Here is a 24,620-nt window from a genome sequence, read left to right on the forward strand (position 1 = left end):
CCAGGTCCATAAGCTTTTTTACTGCCATGAATCATATTGGACTGCACTTGCTGTAAGCTAATTGTAAAATAAATTGTAGAAATGCACAGCTAAGTATGTGCTCCCAGTATACACAGTTGCTAGAATATTATAAACAGCTTTAGGGCCCCTCTAAAACATTTAAAACGTCATTTAAGTGATTGGCACATTTTTTAATATTTGCCTTAAAGCGTACCTAAGCTCAGAAAATGGTGGACAACACTTTACGTTAAGTAAAAATTCGTTTTTTTTGTGCCACACCACCCACCTAGGAAATCGAGAATGAATGGGAGTGCAAAGCCTCCCAGGATACCTACGTCAGGCATCTTGGGTGCTCCTTTTGCGCATGCCTGGGTATCTCGGGCATGCACAGAAGGAGCCTTTTTGTTGGAAAAATAAATTTGCCAGTGAGATCTGCAAGTTCGTTTGACCAACCTAAGTCACCTGATCTCGCGCCTGGGTCGGGTGACGTAGGAAGAAGCGAAGAAGATGGCAACGCCCGGTGCACTGGCTCGCGTACGGATGCCGGGGTGACGCAGGACCCGATGGAAGAGACCTCCGGATGGATCAGACTGGCCCTGCGGGATTGAAGGTAAGTGGATTTTTTTTTTTTTGTTTTAGGCAGTTTTGGCTTTAGTTCTTCTTTAAAGATACATTGAAAGACCTTCTATGCCCCCCTAATTTCTTTTTAATTTTTTTTTGTGGATTGATGCATGTCCCTGTAGTGTACAGCTTTTAAATGCCATTCGTTTAATATTAGAATGGATATTGATAAAAAGAAAACTCACTGACAAACTGAACTTTGTGTTGGTTCATTACTGCTACTTACACACTACTGCCCCTTTCATACTCCTGACCCCTGCACTCTGCATTACCTCCTCCCAGTTTGTTCACTTGTGCATTACATATGCCACCGACCCCTGCACTCTGCGTAATAAATCCTGCACTCTGCATTACGCACTGCAGACCTCTACACTCTGTGTTATATACTTTTCTACAAGTCCATTATTACACACTACTGGCCTCTGAAATTTGTGATCCATCCCTAAAACCTCATGCCATTATGATTTTTCCCCTCCCAACTTCTTGGGTTTTGTACTTCTGGATTTTGTACTTCTGACCACATAACTCTGCATTATACACTACTGACCCCTACACTCTGTGTACACAATGGTGACCCCTGAATTCTGCATTACAACATACTACAGGTCTTTGCATTCTGTTACATACTTCTGACCCCTGAACTACACATAACACACTACAGACCTTTGCTATTTGCGTTACTTTCTCCTGACTCCTGCACACAGCATTACACAGTACTGACTCTTTTCCCCTACACTCAGCACTGCATACACACTGACCTAAGTAATTTGCATCATACATTACACATTCACTGACCTTCGGCACTCTTTTTTACATACTCCTAACCCCTGCACTTGACTCTTTCTCTTCCTGACCACTATCCATTATATACACTCTTGACCCTCTCTGTGGAGCATTGCACTGACTGATTCTTCATCACTGCGCTCTGCACTACACACCCACCAACTTCAGTACTCTAAAACACTACTGACCCATGCACTCTGTGTGTTATCTACTACTGACCCCTGCACTCCGCGTGTTACACACTACTGACTTCTCTACTCTGTGTGTTATATACTACTGACCCCTCTACTCTGTGTGTTATATACTACTGACCCCTCTACTCTGTGTGTTACATACTACCGACCCCTGCACTCTGTATGTTACAAACTACTGACCCCTGCACTCTGTGTGTTACACACTACTGACCCCTGCACAGTGTGTGTTACATACTACTGACCCCTGCAATCTGTGTTACATACTACTGGCCTCTGCACTCTGTGTGTTATCTACTACTGACTCCTGCACTCTGTGTGTTATATACTGCTGACCCCTGCAATCTGTGTGTTATATACTACTGACCCCTGCACACTGTGTGTTACATACTACTGACCACTGCAATATGCGTGTTACATACTACTGACGCCTGCAATCTGTATGTTACATACTACTGACCCCTGCACTCTGTGTGTTATAGACTACTGACCCCTGAACTCCACATAACACACTACAGACCTTTGCAATTTGCGTTACTTTCTCCTGACTCCTGCACAAGGCATTACAGAGTACTGACTCTTTTCCCCTACACTCAGCACTGCATACACACTGACCTAAGTACTTTGCATTATATAGTACACCTTCACTGACCTTCGACACTCTTCTTTAATACTCCTGACCCCTGCACTCTGTGTGTTATCTACTACTGACCCCTGCACTCTCTGTGTTCTATACTACTGACCCCTGAACTCTGTGTGTTACACACTACTGACTCCTGCACACTGTGTGTTATATATATATATATATATATATATATACTGACTACTTGCCTTGCTAAGAACAAAAATGAGTGTACTGCTCCTTTTTAATGTTTGTCCGCTTATATGTTGTTGGAGTAGATCCTCACCTCTCCAGGGTTGCTTTACCTGGATAATGAAAAGCCCTTATAGGTATGATGGGAGAAGGAGATACCCCTGCAGAGGAACCTGCACCTTGTAAACACTCAGTGGGTTTAGAAATAATGGAAGAGAAGAGCCTGCAGATGTCCAGATAATGTGGTGCTGCAAGTCCCAACAACAGCTGCAGATGCTGTACCACACATCAACCACCATATTTTGGAAACTCTAGACTAGTAAAGGCAATGAGTAGCTGGGCATACTTACCCAGGAAACACTTCAAAATCAGATACATATACTCAGACTGGGGTGTCATGGCTGGATGATATCAGAGCAGGTGTAGAGGAAGTGAAAGGAAGGTTACAATGAAACAAGAAGTGATACCAATTTCCAGATCTATTTGTACAGAAAACTAGAAGTTCTAACAATGAAAACCAAAACAAACCCTGGTATTTTATTACATTTTTTTATATACTGGTAAGTATTAAACTTCTTTTGCAGTCTGTTACCTATTTAATTTTTTTAGTGTAGTGACCATGAAACTGCTAGTAGGTTCAGAAGGGAAAAAAAATAACACTACATATAGTGCAACAATTTTAATCAAATGTCATTAAAAGTTCATATCTCGTTCTCTTTTGTTTATAGAGATCTTCTTACCTTCTTTGCACCAATTTTTTTCAACAGAATACTATGTGGAAGGTTCTGCCTGCTGTAATTTAACAAATAGTCCTAGAGTTTCAAAAATAAAAAATTGAATCTTGATGGCATGAGGTGAACCCTTGGTGGATATCTGACAAAGAGAAAAAGCTCTTCAGCAAACCTGGGCCCTGGGCAATTGTCCGATTCGCCTTACTCCAAAACCAGTCCTGTCTGTGGGTGCCTGTATCTTCTACAGATTTCTCATCAGGCAAATGAGTGAAGCGGGGTATGAAGATTTGGGAAGAGTTTCCACCACTTTCTCTGCTATAGGTACTATTAAACTAATATTTGGCCAGTTTTAGAACATAGAAGACAATAATAAGGCCATTTATCCTGTTGGAAAATATTGCAAACAAATGTTGAAATGAAAAACAAAAAGAAAAACTGTTCACTCTTTTTCAGAGGTCATTGAGCTTAATGGATCAACATTAGGATAAATAAGCAATCATACGGACTACTGTAACATCATCCTCCCTGGTATTCCACTAACCCAACTCTCTTCTCTATAATCTATAATGAACGCTGCAGCCAGACTCATCCATCCTTCCCACCACTCCTCTTGCTCCACCCCACTCCACTGCTGCCCTTCTTTATAGTTCTCTTCATTGGCTTCCATTTCACCCTAAAATGAAATTCAAGCTCCTGTACTTTGCCTTTAAATCCCTCCACAGTTTTGTTCAACTTAACTCTCTAACCTTGTAACAAAACACTCCTTCAGCCACTCTCTTCTTTCCCCAATGACCTACTAATGACTTCCTCACTCATAACCTCTTCACACACACTGCTCCAAGACTTTTCTAAAGCTGCCCCAATTCCCTGGAATGGTCTTCCTCCTCCCATCCGGCTTGCGCCTACTTTCTGCTCATTTAAAAAGAGCACTCAAAATCCATATTTCCAAACTTGCCTACCCATCTTTTTCTGTAGATAGTAATACATTGTAGATAATGTGTAATGTATAATTAAGTTAACATTAAAAGACTTTGCATTCTCTATCAAGTCTATAATAACAAATCAGGTGTAAAGTGTAGCAGCTACATGCCCCTGCTCATATTGTACAGCATCTTCCAAGTCACTAACATTATATATGAATGCTAAATAATTTTGGTGATCAATGCTCTGTTCCTTCCCAAAATCCATTTTTGGTACAAATGGGTAGATAATGCTGAGCATTGCTTTACAGACGGAGCTGAGAAGTTAGCCCCTGCATAACCCAGTCCTCCTGTACTCTATTTACAGGTGTTACAATACCCTCTTTCATAGAGCACAGCTAAACATAGATCCCTCCTAAAACATTACAACTCAGGAAGGGAGATGCTGTTATATGGAGAAGTCAGCGGAAAGTATTTCATGCATTTCTTTCCTTTCCCCTTTGGCTTCCCAGAATCCGGAGGGGGATTTGCATTGACCATCTTACACAAACAGAAAAATCATAAGCAAACAAAGTACATAACTTGCAGCAATTTTGCTGTATGAAAAGAAGCATAGGGCATAACAATGTCTTCAGTGAAAATAATTCCGGGACACTCTTCCATCTGTATCTGAGGGTTACAATAATCAAATCATTAAATAATTACTATTGAAATAGAAGGAACATTTTGGCACAAAGATAAAGTGTGTACAGACACTTTTATATTTTCATTTAAGATAGAGATTGAGATAGTTTAAACATATTTGTAGTTTAAAAGAAATGCATACACATTTCATGTATTGAAACTTTATATATAGAAAAGTTAATGAAACTCCCTATCAGGCATGGACCATTAATTAAATACACTTACTGCCTCTTACATACATTACCAGCTCCAATCCCCCGGGTGCCAGGTCTGCTTCTGGCTTGAAAGTTACATAGAAAGCAAACAGGTTTGAGTTCACCTTACAGCCAAATGCAGACCTTGTCTATGGCTAAGTATTGCACTGCTTAGACATAAGAGCATTAGATGCTATAGGCCTGATTTATTGAAGCTTCCCAAGGCTGGAGAGGATACACTTTCATCAGTGATACTGGGAGATCCAGCAAACCTGGAATAGATCTGGTCCAGGATTCAAAAAATTTGCTAACAAATAGCAAATTACTTTGAAGAAATACGTTCCAGCTTCAATGATGAAAGTGTATCCTCTCCAGCCTTAGATAGCTTAATCAATTAGGCCCAATAAGGCAAGGGAGCACCATTTTTAATACATGTAGGTGCAGAACAATAGCCATGTCAACATTGCTTTGAAAATATATCCCTATCAATTGTTTCCTTGTTATCAGTGTCCCACTGAGGAGATTTCCAATTACTTTACAGGAACTGAGACCAAATCTCTCCAAATGGGTCACTAGAACAGCAATAGATGGAAAAATGGAACACCAACTTAATGGCCACCCGGGCTAATAGAATGGATCTTCCTAATGTAGACTCCTTTAGTGTTTAGTGTTGACTTTTTATTATTGTTATTAATTTTTTTATTAATATTAATAAACAGGATTTATTATAGCGCCAACATAATATGCAGTGCTGTATATTAAATAGGGGTTGCAAATTACAGACAGTTACAGATAATGACACAGGAGGAAATGACCCTGCCCCCGAAGAGCTTACAATCTAGGAGACTTTGGATATATTTATTCAGTATACTAAGTTTTTGAAGGAAACCCAATCAAGGCTAATTATATATACATAATATATATATATATATTTATAAATATATATATATATTTGGAAATATGTTTTTCTTTGTGTGCAGACTGTATTTGTGTTTGCCATCCAAGAGTGTTTTATTTTTATTTAATGAAAATCAGCAGGTGGCTTTTATTTCACTGAGAAAGTAAAAGATTGCTTGTTATGGACTTTTGGTTTATCTGAGCTCTTGCATTGAAAGCTGCTTAAGAAAATAAGTGGAAACTTGTGTACAGAAGTAATTACATTACATAGAAAAGTCAACATGTTTACATGGATGAAAATGTCTGCTACTTGTTTTATATTGTTACAGAGAATAGAAGGTATTTAATCATGTAAATATTGCTGTTACACACTTTATTTTAAGAAGAGAGGTTGGTTGACCAACTATGTGTGGTACGTCTGTGCATGCAAATATTAAAAACGGGTTCTTAAAAACTATGCTGTGTCCCCTGGCAGCCAAGTATTGATCAATACAAAGCTTGCTCATACATTATGCAGTGCCGCAATAAGATTAAAATGGTCTGTAACACTGGTCGCATCTGATTCTGTAGTTAGATATTTTCGTTTTGCTTCCACTTGGAAATCGCTAAATGCATCCAACTCCTGAATATATATATATACACACACACATATACATACATACACATATATATATATATATATATATATATATACATACATACAGTTATACCACACAGCCAATGTGTTAAATCCACTGACAGATAAATTGGATAAAATAGTTTTCTTGTAAGAATGGCATCTGTTAAGCTATAGAATAGTTGGAGCAACAAGTAAACACTGAAGGCAATTTGAAAGCAAGAAAAATGGACAACTGGGTTAGAGAATCGGGAGAAGTGATCTTAGACAGGACAACAAGTGGACTGAATTCCCAAGTCTGGCTGTCGGGCATGGATAGGGTGGAGGTGAAATTAGCCCATTTGGTTGAATCCCACAGAAGAGCTACTTAAGCATAAATGTCTGAAAAACTTAATGATGACAATGAAAGGAATTAGTGAGAACTGAGCCACAGATTACCTATGCTGATTTTATTATTAAACAGGATTTATATAGCACCAACATATTATGCAGCGCTGTACATTAAATAGGGGTTTCAAATGACAGACAGATACAGACAGTGACACCGAAAGAGGAGAGGACCCTGCCCAGAAGAGCTTACAATCTAAGAGGTGGAGGAAGTAGCACACAATAGCAGGGAAGATATGGAATGGTGGGAAGTAGTGAGGGTTTAGGAGACAGAAGACGGGTATGAGAGTTTAAACAGATGGGTTTTGAGTGCTCTTTTAAGGGTGCAGAAGTTTGGAGTAAGCCAAATGGGACATGGAAGACCATCCAAAACCCCACTGCCAAAATAACCAAGCATCAGATGTAAAGAAAAGGAATGATATATATTTTTTTCTTTTTTTATGATCATATGAATGCTTTATGGCAGAAGATGGCAGCAGAATGCACTATGGAAAGAAGGCATTCCAGCAAAGGTAATCTCATTTAAATAATCAGTTGCAAATTTCTTGGTGCTCTTCATCACCTCCATACCTCAACTGATCTTGGCTGCTTTGATAGCACAAGTGGGACCTACATCATATTAGACAGGTGGATTTTAATATGACAAATTAGGAGGAGCCATGTTAAGCACCAACTTTGTAAATTAATGCAGCACTGGCAAAACAAAATATCGTATGATTAATTTAAGCTTAACCACCAGAAACCGATGACAAGTTAACTTTAAGAATCCCATGCTTTTTCTGGAATTTAGCAGCATCCTGTGTAGGATTATCCTTGTGACCGGGTGCATCTGCTGCAGTGAATTCTGGGTCAGAATACAAGGAAATGCTTTCAAGGCATCAGCCTGTAAGGGATCATGTGAAAGGTTAAAGTTATTATAAATAGACCATCCTCTGAGACTGTAAGATGAAAAATAATGTGCTTGAATGTAATTTAGTTACTTGTGATAGTAGTAAACATTTGTGTATGATTTCATTGGCGGGATAATAGTAATATATCAGACGCATTAAAATGATGTGATTTTTTCCCCCCCAAAACAAAACGCAATGTGAAAATTCTGTAAGGTGCATAATATTAAAGGAAAGATTACCAAAGGCACATGTGATCTGCAGTGCATATTTATATGGCTCTGTGGCTTGCAATAAACAATGCATTATATAATATCAAAGGGCCACTTGCCACTTGGAGTTTTTAGCAGACATCTCCATACCCAACAGCTCCCCATTCCCCATGATGATCCCTCTGGGATCTAGTGGATTCCACCTGTTGTGGTTCCCCCATGCTAGCACCAGAAGTGAGTTGATAAAGTGTTCTTTGGACCTTCCAACCAGTTCATTGAGCAAATTAGCTCAGAGTAAAGCAAGTTATAGGCGCTTTTCTTTGAAAGAATATGATGACTTGCTGTCTTGCCAAGATCCACAATCAGTTTAACACACAAAGACATCACAGAAGTGGAATCCAATGCAGTCTAATCAGGAATGAGACATACAGAAATGGTTTTCCTGCATTTGTTGGAGGGAAGAAGACTGCTCCCCTCTCACTCCCGACTCCTAAGTGTTTCTGGATATAGACTGATGGAATGGCTCATACATATGGAGAGTTGCTTTGTATTGCAGTTATGTTTACTATGGAAGCAGAGTTCTAGCATAGTTATTGCTTTAAAAAAAAAAGCTAATTTGCTTTGACATTTATAGCTACAAACTTTTAAAGTTAACTGTCACGACTATAGACTTTGTACAGCGCTGCATAATATGATGGCGCTATGTAAATACGATGTAATAATAATAATACCTGGAAAGCCTTTGAACGTGGTATTTTTAATAAAACTGCTGGAGCCAGGGAGACCTGTAGGAACATGTTTAAAAAGAAAAATGTAAAGAACAAAAAAAAAAAGAATGCTTCCAGTGTTGGGAGAATGAGAGTGTTATACACACAGCAACATTCTGTTCAAGGGGGAGGATGAGTAAATGGCATAATGATGAGCTTCCCTGTAGAAATGAGGTCGTTCCTGATCACTCGCTCATCAATCTGCCATTACCACCATAGGTGTTAGCCTAAGCAGCAAACATTATCCATCCATAAACTAATAACACCATCCATTAAACACTGCAGCTCCAATAAAGTCAGAAATAAACTCAGTCTGAGTATTCTTTAACCAACTGCAGCTATGGTCAGCAGTTTTTTTTTACTGGGCAGCACTGCAACATCTTGTCACATGATCTTATGTATGGACTTAACTTTGAACATCGCTGCAGCGTGTGATAAATGAGGGATAAACCTTTTTAGAAATGGAAGTAGAGGAACTGGAAATAGATTAGTCTGTAGACATGACAGCTGATTCAGATGGGAATCTGAAATCTTCATTCAAATGGAGATACCCAAAGATTCAGCTACACATCGAGCAAACAGATTTCACCTTGCACCTTTTCTGCTTCCACTGTAGTTGTGCACCCATAAAATAAAATCTTCCCCTTTCACTCCATCCTTTTTTTTCTCACAGCCTATATGGGTCCCTGTAAAGTCCTCTTGGCCTCCACTTCTGCCAGGCACAGTCACTGGCAATGCCAGCATAATCAGCTATAAAGGAACATTGGATGGCATTTTGACTTTTTTGCAGTATTACCTATGAATACATTTATACACCAATTGGAATAACTTGATATTCAGATAGTTTTGTTTCTTTAAAAGGAGCCAGCTATTGGACAGTTTTACTCATTCACTTTTCTAGGCAGTAGCAGTAAATATTCACCTTCACATTAAGTATATTGCAATATGCAAATACCAACTTTGTATGACACTGGAACATATGCATGGATGCTGCATTAAAGTGCTTGTACAGCTTTAGGATAGATATAGGGATTTCAGACTTTGAAGGTATGCCTTGGATGACTCCAGATGCCTTCTATTGTCTAATGATTTTATTTATGCAAGTTTTTTGTGTGCTATAAATGAGTGGAAAGGAATGATCTGGCTGCTGTGGACAATAGTTTTCTTTGTGTTAAGCATACATTTATACCAGGTTATGGTAAATTGGACTTAAGTAAACACCAAGAAATCAGTGCAAAGAATAATCATCTTTGTAAAGGAGATTGTATCTACATGGCTCACATTTGGGGGGGGGTTGAGGGGGGGATATATCAGTAATCTTCAGATAATGGATAGAACCATGTAAATAATACATGGAAATGGTGTCTTCCATTAAGTACGGCTTGGGAATGACAAAGTAATTATAGTTCTGATGTAGAATCGATCTAACAGAAGAAATATTAATTTGCATGACCACTCACTATTCTAGAGTAAATATAACCTTCCCAATATTGTTATGAAAGTTAGACAAAGTTACCTTTTTGTTTTAAAAATGATCTTTTAAAGCAGACCTTGCATTCATATTCTTTTTCTAAAAAAAACATTTGTGTATCATTCAATAAAAATACCTAAATCTCTAGGGAAGCCAGTGCTATTTCTTTCTCAACATCCTACTGCCTAACCTTATGTCCTGCACCTCCATCCTTTATGACATCTTTGGGCGCTGTCTGTCTCTTCCTGTTTTTTTGAAGCTGGCCCCTTGATGACAGGTCCCAAGATTGCAGGACTTGTGGTTTGTAAGCCACCTCTGGAGATACATGATGTGAGTATCCCAGAAAGCTGAAGAATTATTCTGTCTCTGATACTTCCAGAGGAAAAAAAATTGGGAGGGGAAGGTAGAAAAAAAATCACATAAAAATATAAGCAACGTATGTACAGAGTAATAAACTTGAGTATTTTTTTGAAAATGAGTTAAAGGGTTCACATTAGTTTTACACTATGAGCATTACAATGCTGCCACCATGTGGCCAATAACCAGTAATGCTAACAGAAAGATGTTTTTTCTAAGGAGTCAGACTAAAATGGACTAGGCAGCAACCATTCAGACTTAACCCGTTCTGAAAATGACAACTACAAATAAAAAGGGAATAAGGAAATATCTGTCAGCTACAGATATTTGCTTGGGTCATTTCTAAGCATTTTTTGCAAATTCAAATATACCAAATAATTTTATGAAACTGGCAAATGTGCTTAAAGCGGAACTAAATCCTGCTGCAATTACCTATCCACACTTTTCCAAGGTGGGCACCACCACCTTTCTTACTTCTGCCCGGCAGCGATCTTCAACCATCTTGATTGGCCATGCCAGGGAGACAAAACTCCTGTTCACCCATCGGCAGCACATGCAAAGGAAGCAGGGAATGCCAGGCATCGCTGGGAACCAAAGCCAACGATGCACATGCACAGCTCAGCCTTTTCACATACAGTGGTACCTCGGTAAAAGTCCGCTTTGGAATAAGTCCAACTTGGTATAAGTCCTGTTTGGACACGCAAACCTTTGCTTGGTATACAACCTTTGTGCTAGAACTTGTATGGGTCAAAATGAGTCATGACACCGCGCGCTACCCTTATTTACCTTACTCGAAACAAAGCCACGGCTGCCCATGAGTTTCAGTATGCCAGTTGCTACAATTCAGTGATCAACCCGCGCTATAACTAACGGTGAATTACATAACATCTCTTCCTCCTCTCTTCTCAGCACCATCCCTGTAGGCACTCGACTCTTCTCAGTAAGGTAAAGTGAGGTTAAATTTTTATTTATTTCATCTAATTGCTTTTGTATTTATGTACTTTAGTATTAAGCAGTGTTTAAATTAATTTATAAAACCCTATCAATTAATAATATGCCAATAACTATAGGATTTTTTTTCATGGGAACGGATTATTAATTTTCCTTTTAATTCTTTTGGGAAAAAATTTGTTTGGTATAAGTCCAAGGATCTGGAACGGATTGGGGTACCACTGTATTCCTGGCATGGGATAACCACTTCTGTAATAACCACCTGCCTGAATCAGTAAAGTTATTGTGTTTTTTATGCTTTGTGATTTGAACTGTGGAAGCAAAACACCTGAATTGGCATCCAGTATTACCATTTTTCTTCCTTCAGCTGTTCCTTTTCCCAGCTAACTTTTAATGTCCTGTTCTGCACAAGTGGCCAACTTGGTCAGAAGGGGCTTTGCATCTTCATGTCAAAGCTGCTTTCCTGATGACTGGTGGGGGAATCCCATTGAACAAACAAGATAAGGTGAAGAAGAAGTAAAAGCTGAAATCTGTAAATACAGCTTCCCCTCCAACAAGGAAAACAGTGAGCAGCACACATGTATATAGGAGAAGTGAAACACATCATAGGTTTCACACTGTAGATATATTGCTAAGAGATCCCAGGAACAAAAGTGTCCTATTGTTCAAAAGAAATTCACAGCAGTTTTCAGGGTACTGTATTTGGTACACATTGCATGTAATATCTGTTCTTCCATGCTGACCCAACTGGTAAGATTTTGTAACAATTGCAGTTCTAACTTCCAGTAGGACACAAAGCCCTTGGAGTAAAAAACAAGGCCTAGTACTGACTGATACAAGGGGGTACAATTACTGCTTCTCCACTCCATGCAATTAGTCACTTACAATCACGTATTTTCCATAGTGGCTGATCAGCACACTTTGTTCAAACCAGTTAAAGAATGTATTAAATGCCAGATTGCTAAGTGTCTGAGGACATAGATCTACCATACAGTTGACAAACGCTTGTAATCTAAACTCTTTACAATACAATGGGGTGGCTACAAATAAAGTCATTCTGAATGGAGCATGAATTGTTGCCCCACAATTTAAGGTTATGCAGTCCTCTGCAATGGATAGAAATCATTTAGGTGGACTAACTGAAAGAATAATTAAAACATAAAATACGAACTTGACTTTTGTGCATGTACATAAATAATATTATACATGTTTTTTTAATTTGTTTTGTCCAAGTTTGTTTTATTCTTAGTTGTATTAGCAGGAGTAGGGACAATACCCTTTTTAAAAGTATGCCTACTGTATGCATTAATATATTTTAGTTTTTTTTATATATTTATATATATATATATATATATATATATATATATATATGTATATGCAGCTTCCAAACCTTTGTAACCTGTGCTTTAATAAAGTCTGTCTGTAGGTTTGATTGCTTGAGCACTTTCAGAAGTGTGATTTCATCTGCTGGTCTTAGATCAATACAGAACATCATAGTGACAGGAGGAACCAGTGAGTGCATAATGGACACATTTCATATCTCAATGGAGTGAATTAAAAGTCATATTTTTTTCAAAAGGTATCCTTATCCCAATGCTATCCTTTTGAAATGAGCCCAATTGTGCCACCAGAGAATACATAACTAAACAAAAGTAGTAGCATCTTTTCTCACTAATTATTTTTCTATTTCACTTAAAAGTTGTTTAATTGTTCCGGTCACCATTGTCACATGAAATGTAAGAGAGTGCAAATGTAAATTGTATTGGTATTATAACAGAAATAGAGGGGAAATCTTCCAATAAGGACACTTTTTCCTATGATGACTGAAGGGGCTTTCTTACACACCTAAAAGATATCCTCTTTCCTTCTACTGTCTCTACAGTACTAGAAGTAAAAGGACATCCCCTTTCTTAATCTCCCAGATTGTACTCTTCAGGGCAGAGTCCTCTCCTCCTGTCTGTCATTTGCAACCCCTATTTAATGTACAGCGCTGCATAATATGTTGGCGCTATATAAATCCTGTTTAATAATGGCAAAAAAAAAAAAAAACTGACAGCAATTTAACCTCCCTTTTCATGCCTTTCTTGAATGCCTACTTGAAAGAGATATTCAGCCATCATGAAACTAGATATTTTTATGCCTCCCTAATGCTTGCATAGGGGGGAGGCATTGTTTCTTTGGAGTAGGAGTGCTGTGATGTGTTCAGCACCATGCTAAGGACTTTTTATCAGACACAATCTGCCTACATTGCATGTGATATTTCAAATAAGGTATGTTACAATAGTAATAAACGCTAGCATGTTGAGGGAGAAAGAAGGTACCATATGACCTGTAAAATGTCCCTAGGTCTTGCTCAAAGTCCCGGATAGCAAATAAACCTGTTAGGTTTTAACACTGCTTCCATCAACACTTAAAAGCGATTCCTTCCATTGTTTATGTCAAAACTGATTAGCTCAAACTAGCTTAGTTATGAAACTATGACAGTGCTTTGTAATTCAGAATCACCTTGTGCCATCACACACACCCATAAAGGTTCACCCTCACCCCAGGTGGCTGGGAATGGCATAAGAGCATAGGAATGGTAAATGTGTGTTATGGAGAAGCTTAATAATTCTTTTAGTTTGTCCTGTATGGACTAAGGAAAAGCTCACCTTACACAAACCGTGTGATGTTCGAGTTTGTTTTTTTTTAAAAATTTTTAACATTGTTTTGCCTGCTATAATTATTTGTACTAGAAAATGTTATGGGAACAAAATTGTTGTTCACCAGGTCCTTGAAGTGTCTTGTTGTTGTTGACCATGGGGAGAGTTTGGTCTCCTTGGTGAAGCATTGTGAGACTCGGAAGGACATTCAATTGATAAGTTGTTCCAAGATAACCGGAACTATTGCCGCTTATGATTAAATTACCGGTAATATGCAGTTTGGGAGCACAGGAAAGTGTTATCAGGTTACACACAAAGGTTTAGGTGACTTGAAAGCTGAAATCCTTTCCTGTGACCTCTAAGTATTGTCTATAATATATTTTACTATCTTCATACACTTCATACCGGTATATTGATTGGCATTTCTAGCAAAATTAGAGTTTGCACCCTACTTGAAATTTACTTTGGAAATCTGCTAGGTGCAAAAAAGGTGTCAACGGTCTGAAGCTAATAAAAAGAAGTCTTGGATTTAATGATGACTTGGAACTTGGGTGTTGATGTATAATGCCTTGCAGAAATAAATTTGCAAAGTCTGTACGACTTCTTGGAATGTCCTTCTAATAAAGGCAGTTGGCGAAACTCGTTAATAACTGAATACTTTATGATACTTTAATTTGTGCAAGTTATTTTTATTTGTATTTAAATAAATTATGTTTTAATATGCAGTGTTTAAAAGTTTCCTTAAAAATCTCATGAAAATGAACTTTGGAAAATAGAGAATATATGTAGGGATGTGGTACTTTAAAAATATTCTCCCCCTCAATATATGGATAACATTCAGTTTGTGCAACTTAAGCAAATGACTTAAAATGTTGGATGTTTATGTTTTCTGGATGTTTAAATAAGCCTTCAATACGGTTTTCAGGTTAGACCCTATGTACCATCCAATGAGGGTCTCTGCTTATGGTAATATTTTGTTTTTCTCTACTTCTTAACGTTTTCTTCTAAATAAACTTTCTTGAGCAGAGGTTTTTGCTTTACTTATTGCACCCTTGTGTGACAGTGTTAAATTATGGGTGCTTACTCACCAAGCACAGTGACAAGCTCTGTGGATGGTCGAGTAAAGTAGAAGAAAGGTAAGGAAGTGCTCCAAGGAAGGAATGTCAACCTGCTCTCCGGTATGGGCAATAGATTTTGGCACAGCCGGGTTTAGTAATTATCTGCCTTGTCTAGAATTCTCAGCTAAGCACACCTTGTTATAGCATTAACAGTTCACTAAGGATTACCCAGCAACAAAAGCATGAATGAAAGGTTCTGCAAGGTTTTAAAACATTCTACAACACTAAGACCTTACCAAATGTGTGCCAGAACTACCAATACTACTCTGGCAAGGAAAGTAACATTGTAAACACAAGAAATGCCAGCTTAAGATTGTCTGTGTCTCAGGTTTATTTCACTGCAGTATTGACAACAAATGGTTTTAGTGCCAAATTACATGAACAGTATGTTGCAAATTATAGTACATAACCCAGCTTCTGACAAGACACATGAAGGCAGACCTGACCAAATCAAATCGCTCAGCAAACACCTGATATCTACAGATGGTGAGAAATATTGGAGGATAAGAGACAATCAAAAGGTTCTCCATCACAAATGACAAAGCAGCAGCTTTACCTTGTACTTCTCTAACAAGTGCTTATCTGCTTTCCGATCCTCTACTGGATCCCATTGGAGGGGGGGGGTTCTTATGAAACAATGATAAATACTCAGCCAAAGGAGCGAGTATAGTCTAAATCAGGGTACTACTAGGCCATTTTAGGAGGTCAAGAAGGCACACTAGGCTAGAAGAAACAAGGTGTCCAAGGAAGGTTTTTCCCAAGCGTGACTGCAAGCGAACAGCCTCAGTCTTCTGCTCATCCGCAGTGTAGTCTCTGTATGTGTGCGCGCGCGCTTGGCATCGAAATGCCCCTTGAGATTCGACCCCTTGAAAGTGCTGCTCCACACTAAACACAGGGCTTTGTTGATGGTATTGGACAAAGAATAATTCGTCAGTCAATTCAGGGTTGAAGACACAACGATCAATGTCAACCTTCTGGAGACTGGTAGCTGCGTGTTTCTTCTGCTCTCTAGGCATAGTAATTGGGGTTACTGTGCGGGAACTCGATTAGGCCAGATCCAACAATAAATAATTAGGGGGGCGTTAGGCCAGACTGGAATACTGGCTAGGCCGCGTTTGCCTACATCTGGTCTAAACAATTAGGTTTGGGAGCTAGGGGAATGCAAGAATAAACTTTAAACGCTACCATACTCTTTCTGCCATAAAGTGAACCAGTTCTTTTGCTCACAGTGGGTAAAATTCAGGTTGTAGCTGGGCTACAGGATGAGTAAATATCTAAAATAGAGCCATGTGTATTCTTGCTTGAATCTTAGTGATGCATCCCCCCCAGATATATGCAGTAAACAAACTTTAAACTTTTGACCTTTGTGCATAAACTTCCTATAATATAGACCAGTCATGGCTGCCTCCCTCTCTTTGCACAAGGTGGCTGGTCTTATATCCAACTCTCTGTTGTTTTTTTTTTGTAGGCAGACCCCTAGAATAATACCAGGTCAGCAAAGTTACTTGGTACAGAAAGTGTAATGACACCATTTGTGGCTATTAGGAAATACATTTATATTAAAGCTTGTGTGTCCTGTGAGGTAGCAGAAGTGACAATCCAAAGCTATCTGAGCTAGAAAGTAGATTCTACTAAAAATATAAAAAGCCAGGGCAACTCCATTATTACATACCTAGACTTGAAACACATTAAGGACAATTGAAGCGTTGAAAATACTGTAGTATCTTTAACAAAAGCAAAACATGTTTTACATGAAGTCTTTCTTATACCTTTCCTACCATAGATCTAAACTGTAATGGAGATACAACTGCGTAAAGAATCTGGTTATGTACACACGTCAGATTATTCTAATCCGATAATCGTCTCAGGGCTGATAACAGACGAGAATCTGGTTGTGTACATCGCTCGTCGTCCGTCCTGGTGGATCCACGGACGACGAATGATCCTAACGAAAGTTAAGGGGAGAGAGCGCAGCAGGGTGCCACTCCATCGTTCTTACCCCTCCCTTCTCCATAGAGCAGAACTGCACTGTATGTACATCACTCATTCATACATCGTGCAGTTTTTTGTAAATGGGCAAAAGACAAAATATTGCATGTTGTACGCAGACTTAAAGGTCCAGCCTTATAAAAAGGACAGAAAGGTAAAAAACACTGTTCTATGCCAGAGTTTTCTTTTTACTCCAAAGTAAACCTGTCAGCCTAGTTCAGGCTATTATCCTTGTAGAATTCTTCTATGTGTATAGGAAGCCCTCTTAATAGAAGCATCTTCTATCTTGACTTCAAACTGAAGGATAAGGCTCACCCAACCGGAAACCAGTAAAGCTGCGTACACACGTGCAATTATTGTCGTTGGAAAGGATTTTTCACGATCCTTTCCAACGACAAAGGACTACACGATGCATGAACGGTGCTGTACATACAGCACCGTTCTGCTCTATGGAGAGGGGAGAGCGACGGAGCGGCACCCTGCTGCGCGCTCTCCCCCTTCCCTTTCATTAGGATCGGTCGTCGTTCATCGTCCGTGGATCCGCCAGGATGGTCGTTCGGACGATGTAGACTGTACACACGCCAGATTTTCGCCCGATGCCGATTATCGGGCGATAGATAGCACCTTAGCAGCAAAAACTGTGCTCTTACCGAGCAGTGAAAGGATGGAGAAAACAGCAGAAACCTTGTGTTGTATGTTGTTTGAGATTCCTTTTAGATGTAACCTAGTCATTAAATCGCACCTAAGCTTTTAAGTATTTATTTTGAATACAGCTTTAATCAAAATACCTGGTAATTTTGTAATGAAGGCCCTTTTTTAAAAACTTCCTCTTATAGGTTGACAATTGTGCTCCAGCAATTGTTACACCTGTCACATGCACTTCTCTTGTAGCTATGTCTCTGTTGTGATGCACACTGCTTTATACTTCTGGCCTGTATGCAGAAATAAGTCTATAGGTTCACTTACGCAAACTAAATGTCTTTTAGTTGGGGTTTACATATACTTTTATAGCTGGTAAATTAAGTAAAATCAAACCTCATGACAGATTGTAAACCAGTGCCTGAGAAAAGTCTGCTCATTAAAGCTGGTTTAGGTGCAGTATTTATCATATTGAAATACATACCAAATAATGCAAACCAGTTAAAAAAAGCAGAGCAGTCTTCTGTGTTACACTAAAAAGAGAAGTTCTATTTGATGTAGATCTGCAAAGCTTTGTGTGTGTTGAATGAATGGCAACATTGAACTTGTTTTCAATCACAGATGTCAGCCCACCTTTAATTGTACAGTAACAGCATAAAATCACTGAAATCCTATACCACAGTGATATCAATGGCTCTTAGTAAACATTTAGCTGACTAATCTCACAGACTGGCTGCAGCTAAATTTGGATGACCCAAGAGGGTACTTTTATGCTGAAAACTGGGCTGTCCTTTTCACAAGCACGGAAGACAGCAGGATAACTACAGAGGAGTTCTGACGTTCGTGGTAAAGCTGCCACCAAAGCTCTCTGTACTAAATGGTCATAAAAACAAAAGTTACAAAGTTAGTCAGTATCATTATCAATGGGGCCTGAAACAGCAAAAAAACAGAATATAAGGTGATTCGGCTTCATACTGCTTTCATCAAGTGCAAATTTCTATGAACACAGCAATACAAAATAACACAGAAATGAAGGCGTAACAATATATTTATATGTGTGCGTCTCAGACAAGATTCTACAGGGATGTTACAGATGTATGTAGTGTCTTACAAGATATATGTAATGGTGCAATTTGTAGGACTAAAACCATAGGAGGAGTAATTAAAAGTGTAAAAATCTGCTTACACTACTGAACTGTAAAATACATTTAAATAATTCAACAGAGCAAAGGGCAATTACAGCCATTATTAAAAAAAATAAAGAAAATGTTCATGTTGGATGTAAATCAGTATGATTATACCTCGATACCAATAATCTTTCAGTTTCATACAACAGACCATCCCCTCTGCTGCAACCACAACTGTGATGGTGGACCCCCTCTTACCCTTACCCTATTGTTTTATGCTTTTCATTGACACATTCACAGATGAGTGACATTATTGCATCCTAATAGACATTGTGAGTATACCTTAGTGGTTAAAATTATTTCTTCTGATTTCAAGTCCCTGATTCATCTACAGTTGTGGACACAACATTGTCCTTTTATTGCTCTACTCATTCCACATAGACATTTAAACGTGGGGAGCAACCTTCCTAACATGGGGGAACCTTTTGAAATAACTTTCTGGTCTTAGGAGACCCCTGCTATAGTTACTATTTATGCACAGCTCACAGTAAATAAGCCTGGTGTTTAGTAGGAAGAGGTACAAATTTGCTCATTGCTCAAAAAAAACCCTAGCAAACCTCTGGAGCTGAGAGACAATATAGTATAAGTCTAATATTTGTCAATGCCCTATTATGTAACTATTTAACACAACTTACTATGGCCTGTGATCAATCCTATCTCATTATATATGTTGCAATTGTGATGTGGTTATGTTTTATCATCATGTACTTTTTACTGTTGATGGATACATGACTATTACACATTCCATATAGACAAAAGTATGTGAACAACCTTCAAAATTAAGTTCAGGTATTTCTAATGACGGGAACTGTTAAATGTTTGTAGAATAAGTAGCAGGGCTTTCTGGTACTACCACTAGAGAGCAGGGAAATACATTGTAGACAGGGGAACACATGTATGCCGTCTAGTTCAGTGTTTCTCCACAGGTTGCTAGGCGTTACTTGACCAGTAATAATAATTTGTACATCTCCGTTCAGATTTCTGACTTCAATGACCTTTTTGACTATTTGTAAGAGTGTTATTCTTCATGGTGAATACCACACAGTACTGTGACACGTGGATATATTAATTATAAAGAGGTTCCCCAAGTACTGAATGTTATTAAAAAGGTTCACCCATATTATAAAAAGGTTGAGAAACACTAGTCTACTTTGCTGTCCTTGTCAACACCCTTTGTTCTCTATTCCAGTAGTCCCCAAATGACAGGGGGCAGAAGCGGTGGCAGCGGTTGCTCCTTTCTTACACTGCTCTAAAGCTAGTGACAGTGTGACGGCAGGCGCACAACTAGCGGAAGTGCGGGTGTCTCTCCTCACACTGCTTACACAGGAGCTGCTGAGAATGGCAGAGCAATGTATGCAAGGCTCTGCCACCTGACAGCACACCAGCTAGCTTACATTACTAGTGTGCTGACAATAGCGGAGTAGTGTAAGCTGTACATATACCAGTCCGTGGCAACATTTTATTCTATGTTGCCGGGTCCTGTTGTCAGAAAGGTTGGGGACCACTGCTCTATCCCATACCTGTTTGGGTTGGAGTGACTTGACAAAAAAAAAATTATAGTTGTTGATGCATACAAGTTAATATTAATTAATAGATGTTTCCATAAAACTCCAAGCTTGGTACAAACCTACAAGGACATTTTAGATAAGTGTGTTCTACAACCTTGTACTAACTGTTTGGGGAATGCCCTTTTTCTATTCTCCCATGACTATGTCCCTGTACACAAAGCCAACTACATAAAATGTTCAATTAATTTTTTGTGGAGGAACTTAAACAGCGCACAGAGAGAGAGCCCTGACCTCACAAAGCAACAACCTAAAGCCTTGGAGTTAAAGAAAAAAAGGACAAGAACTCCACATTATCACCTAGGATTTTGAAATATGTCCAACAAGCTCATATAAAAGTGTAATAGTCAAGTGTTCACAAATGTTTACCTACACCAGGGGTGTCCAAACTTTTCTTTGAAAAAGGGACAGATTTGGTGAGGGTTAGTGTGAGCATGGTCTGCTAGGTCCCGAGCAGCACACGCCCACCAGGGTGACGTGAGGGATTCCCTGTGCACGGAGTCTGGTGTCAGCACACGCTCATTTTAATGACAGGGGATTCTCTGTGCACACTTGGGTACTTCCGTCCTGCCGATTGTGCGGGACGATAATTGCAAGGCAGATGATCAACTCAACTAATGAAATAAAAAAAAATAGCTTTTTTGTATGCATGCATTTTATACTGTGGACAACAGTGCTGGTGGACCGAATATTATTGATTTTATGACAGAGAACAGCAAATAGTCATGGATTGTGAATGTCCATGGTAAATGTCTATTCGGAGTTTGAGGTTTTAGATCTGCACAAAATTTCAAAAATGCTGGAAAACAAAATATAAACACACCAACTTACAACCAACATTAAAACATCAACATTTTAGTGGAATTATCTTAATAGTTAAATCTACAAGCCACACATTTGCACATGACTTGCGATACAGTGTCTAGCAGGCCTTGGAAGGTGCCTTTAAATTAATTGAACTTTATGTTTCATTCACAATAGCCTTTGCTGTACATCACCACCTAGAGAACATTTGCAAACAGATGCAAAAATATTAATACTATAAAAGCCATTCTATTTAACAAAATTAAATTAGAGAAAGTATGAAATCATGCATTACTGTCAGCGTCTGTGTATGAAAGACTGTAACAAAGAAATATATTAGCTTTACTCTGTCCCTAGCACACCTAAGAGCAAACAAAGACAGGAAGCTGCCTTAGTTACAACTATATAAACCATTGACACTAATGCCACAAGATTTCCAGAAACTTCCAAATGCTTTAATTTTAAAACAATGGAACAAAAAACAAAGTGGGTTTTAGTCCATACACAATACTATGTGTATTGATTTACAGAAACAGGAACTGAAAGGATTAGTAAGTGTTCATGCCATATCTAATAAAGTAACTTACAACTAAAAGGAAGCAGTCCCTTTTCCCCTGTTGCTTTTAATACAATTTAAAAAACACAAAACTAAAGCACAACTGTAAATTAAATACTACAACTACAAGATAAAAGGACACTGCACAGGGATGGAGTGGGCATCTCAAGTGCCCTAAAACGTAGCTAAGAAAGCCCATCCACATCTCAAAAGGACGGCATGTCTTAAGACATCCACAACCCTTAGTGAACAGCAAATCACGGTCATTATCTTTATCTTGCCAGGAGAGAGAAGCTTCAAAATTTTTAACAACTATACAAATATTTATCCTATTAACAACCATAGAGGTTCTACATCATAGTCCAGAGCAAGATGATAACACACTTGTGTAAGGACATGTAACCCTGCTGCAGGAATGATGGAAGACCTCTGTTAGTGGAAATGTATCTTTTTGTGTGAAACTAGGCGCAAATTTTACGCGAGTCAGCATCTTTGTCCATTCTAGAAGTTGTCATAATCTTTTTTGTCCTTCTTCCCTTCAGCTTCAAAACTGTCCACGCCATCGCTGTCTCGCCTTCGCTTGCGATTATTGTGAACATTAAAGCGCTGGTTCATCTGCGACATTGGATCCATACCTAGGATTTTGTGAATCTGTCTAAATGCAAGAAGCCTCAGTGCAAACTGGCAAGAAAGGGGAAAAGGTGGAAGTATTAGTAAAAGCAAGTAAAATCATTCCTATATAGATAGTTTTCTGAAGTGCTGGGTTATGTTTCTTTTACTTGAAATGGCTAATTTCTACTCATGTCCCACTGCCAGTACGTTATGGTAGGAATTTTACTTGCAATAGTTCATTAACAGTTTTGCGTTGATATTCCATGTATATGGTGGATACAACAGCAGTCTCATGTGAGAGCGGCGGTACTAAATCTCCTCTATACTTAGCACCTTTACTCTGAAATTCTGCCTTTTGTCCCTTAGCAGTACATTACCTGTGCACTGGAAGTTATATCCTCTCTCTGCTGTTCATTCATTGGAGCCAAAGTATCATAAGGATCCTTTTCACAAGGGTCGAGTAAGCCTGGACCACCTGTCAGAAACAATATCAAAAACTGTATATGTGTTTGGAAAATTCTTCAGACTGTTGCACTGGACAGATATACAAAACAAAAAAGAGTGTCCTGTCCCACTGACAGCTGGGATAAAGCAAATGGATATACACAATTTTATAGCATACACTTAAAAGTATATTTGTTCCATAGAACTAGAGACACAGGAATTTACATTTTGAGCAACTGACAGCTAAAAGGAACTAGTGCAGAGGAAGAGCACCAAAGAGATTGTAAGTAATGCTGAAAGTTTTAGGCTTTTCTGATACTGACAGCTGCTACACAATAATCAAATAAGGCAGTGACCCTAAAATCCAGACTTACCCTTCAGAATAATACCAGATGAAATACACTCAAAAACTCTCCTCAGGGCATCCCCTGGACTCTGGGGACTAGAAGCACTGCTGATCGCCTTCTCCACCAACAGCTCCATTGCCTAAAAATTTCAGATGTAGAAGATACCAACACCATTTAAAAGAAGAATACAATGCTAACTCATAATAAAAAAAAATATATGCATTTATGTCGCCTATCCGTTTCCTAATCTTCATAAGGGAAATGTATTAGATAGTTCAGCAGAATAAAGTGACCACCATAAAATACAATGCTTACACCATGTATTATTAAAGAACTGTATTGTAACGAGCAGTGTTCGCCCCAGCCTTTTAGCCGGGCACACCACCTACCACTTTTAAGTAACCACCCAGTTGTTTTTGGGTGGCCACAGAGAAGTGGGATCACAATGCAGGAAGCCACCCACTTACAGCTTTATCCCACCCAGCTTAAAAAAAATTCTGGGGGGAACAAGTATGATTAGCACTGGGTAGGCAGTAGTAGGCAAAAGGTATCTGCGTTTACACTCCGTTGCATTAAAGTGAAACTAAAGCCCCACTTTTTACACTTGCAATTCAGGCAGGTGATTGAAAGGGATGGGCAATGCCCCTTCTGCAATAATTGTTCTTACCTGCCTGGTCCCAGCCCAGTTGGCAATCACGGCTTCCATTGACAAACAAGATGGCCAAAGATTGCATACAGAAACAAAAAAAAAAAAAAGGAGGCCTGCAATGGACCGGGTATAGAGGAGTAATCACAGGTTTAGTTCCACTTTAAGGCCAAATCAGGTTCACATTAAAACAAGATACAGTGTACAGTTTACATTTTATATCAGGAGTTGGAGTACATACCCAGCTTGGAAAGTCAGACCAGGTTGGCACACGCTGGCACAGGTCACGCAGGATACGAATGATAATGACACAGGACTGCAAACCATTGGCTCTAGCCTTGCATACAAGAACAGCAACAAGTTAATAACATTATTTATCCGGCGGAAGGAGACTAAAATACCACTATTGGAAGCACAGAGGTGTGCCAGTCAATTCATGTGGCATTTTAGACATTAAATTTAAGGATAAAACAAAACTATATTTTGTGATTTTCTGTTAACTTTGAAATTGCAAGCCTTGTAAACAAAAAAAAAAAAAAAAAAAAAAAAAAAAAAAAAACCTTTTTATAACAATTACATTGTAAAACA

General features: G+C 38.7%; 1 protein-coding gene across 5 annotated transcripts in view; it reads right to left on the bottom strand.

Moving 5' to 3' along the window:
- Positions 1–18,901: 18,901 nt before the first annotated feature.
- ZFR (zinc finger RNA binding protein) overlaps positions 18,902–24,620 on the bottom strand; it is a 37,035-nt gene continuing 31,316 nt past the window's right edge. For 4 of the 5 annotated variants that reach the window (XM_072416563.1, XM_072416561.1, XM_072416562.1 and 1 more), the window contains exons 18-21: positions 24,274–24,369; positions 23,414–23,525; positions 22,973–23,070; positions 18,902–22,664 (exon numbers count right to left, since the gene is read on the bottom strand). In XM_072416563.1, coding sequence (XP_072272664.1) covers positions 22,485–22,664; positions 22,973–23,070; positions 23,414–23,525; positions 24,274–24,369 — 486 coding nt within the window. In that variant the 3' untranslated portion in view covers positions 18,902–22,484. Of the gene's footprint in view, positions 22,665–22,972; positions 23,071–23,413; positions 23,526–24,273; positions 24,370–24,620 lie in introns of those variants that run through there. The other variant, XR_011921504.1, reaches the window with a different exon arrangement.

Source organism: Pyxicephalus adspersus, chromosome 6 (genome assembly GCF_032062135.1).
Source record: "Pyxicephalus adspersus chromosome 6, UCB_Pads_2.0, whole genome shotgun sequence".
Classification (NCBI taxonomy): domain Eukaryota; kingdom Metazoa; phylum Chordata; class Amphibia; order Anura; family Pyxicephalidae; genus Pyxicephalus; species Pyxicephalus adspersus.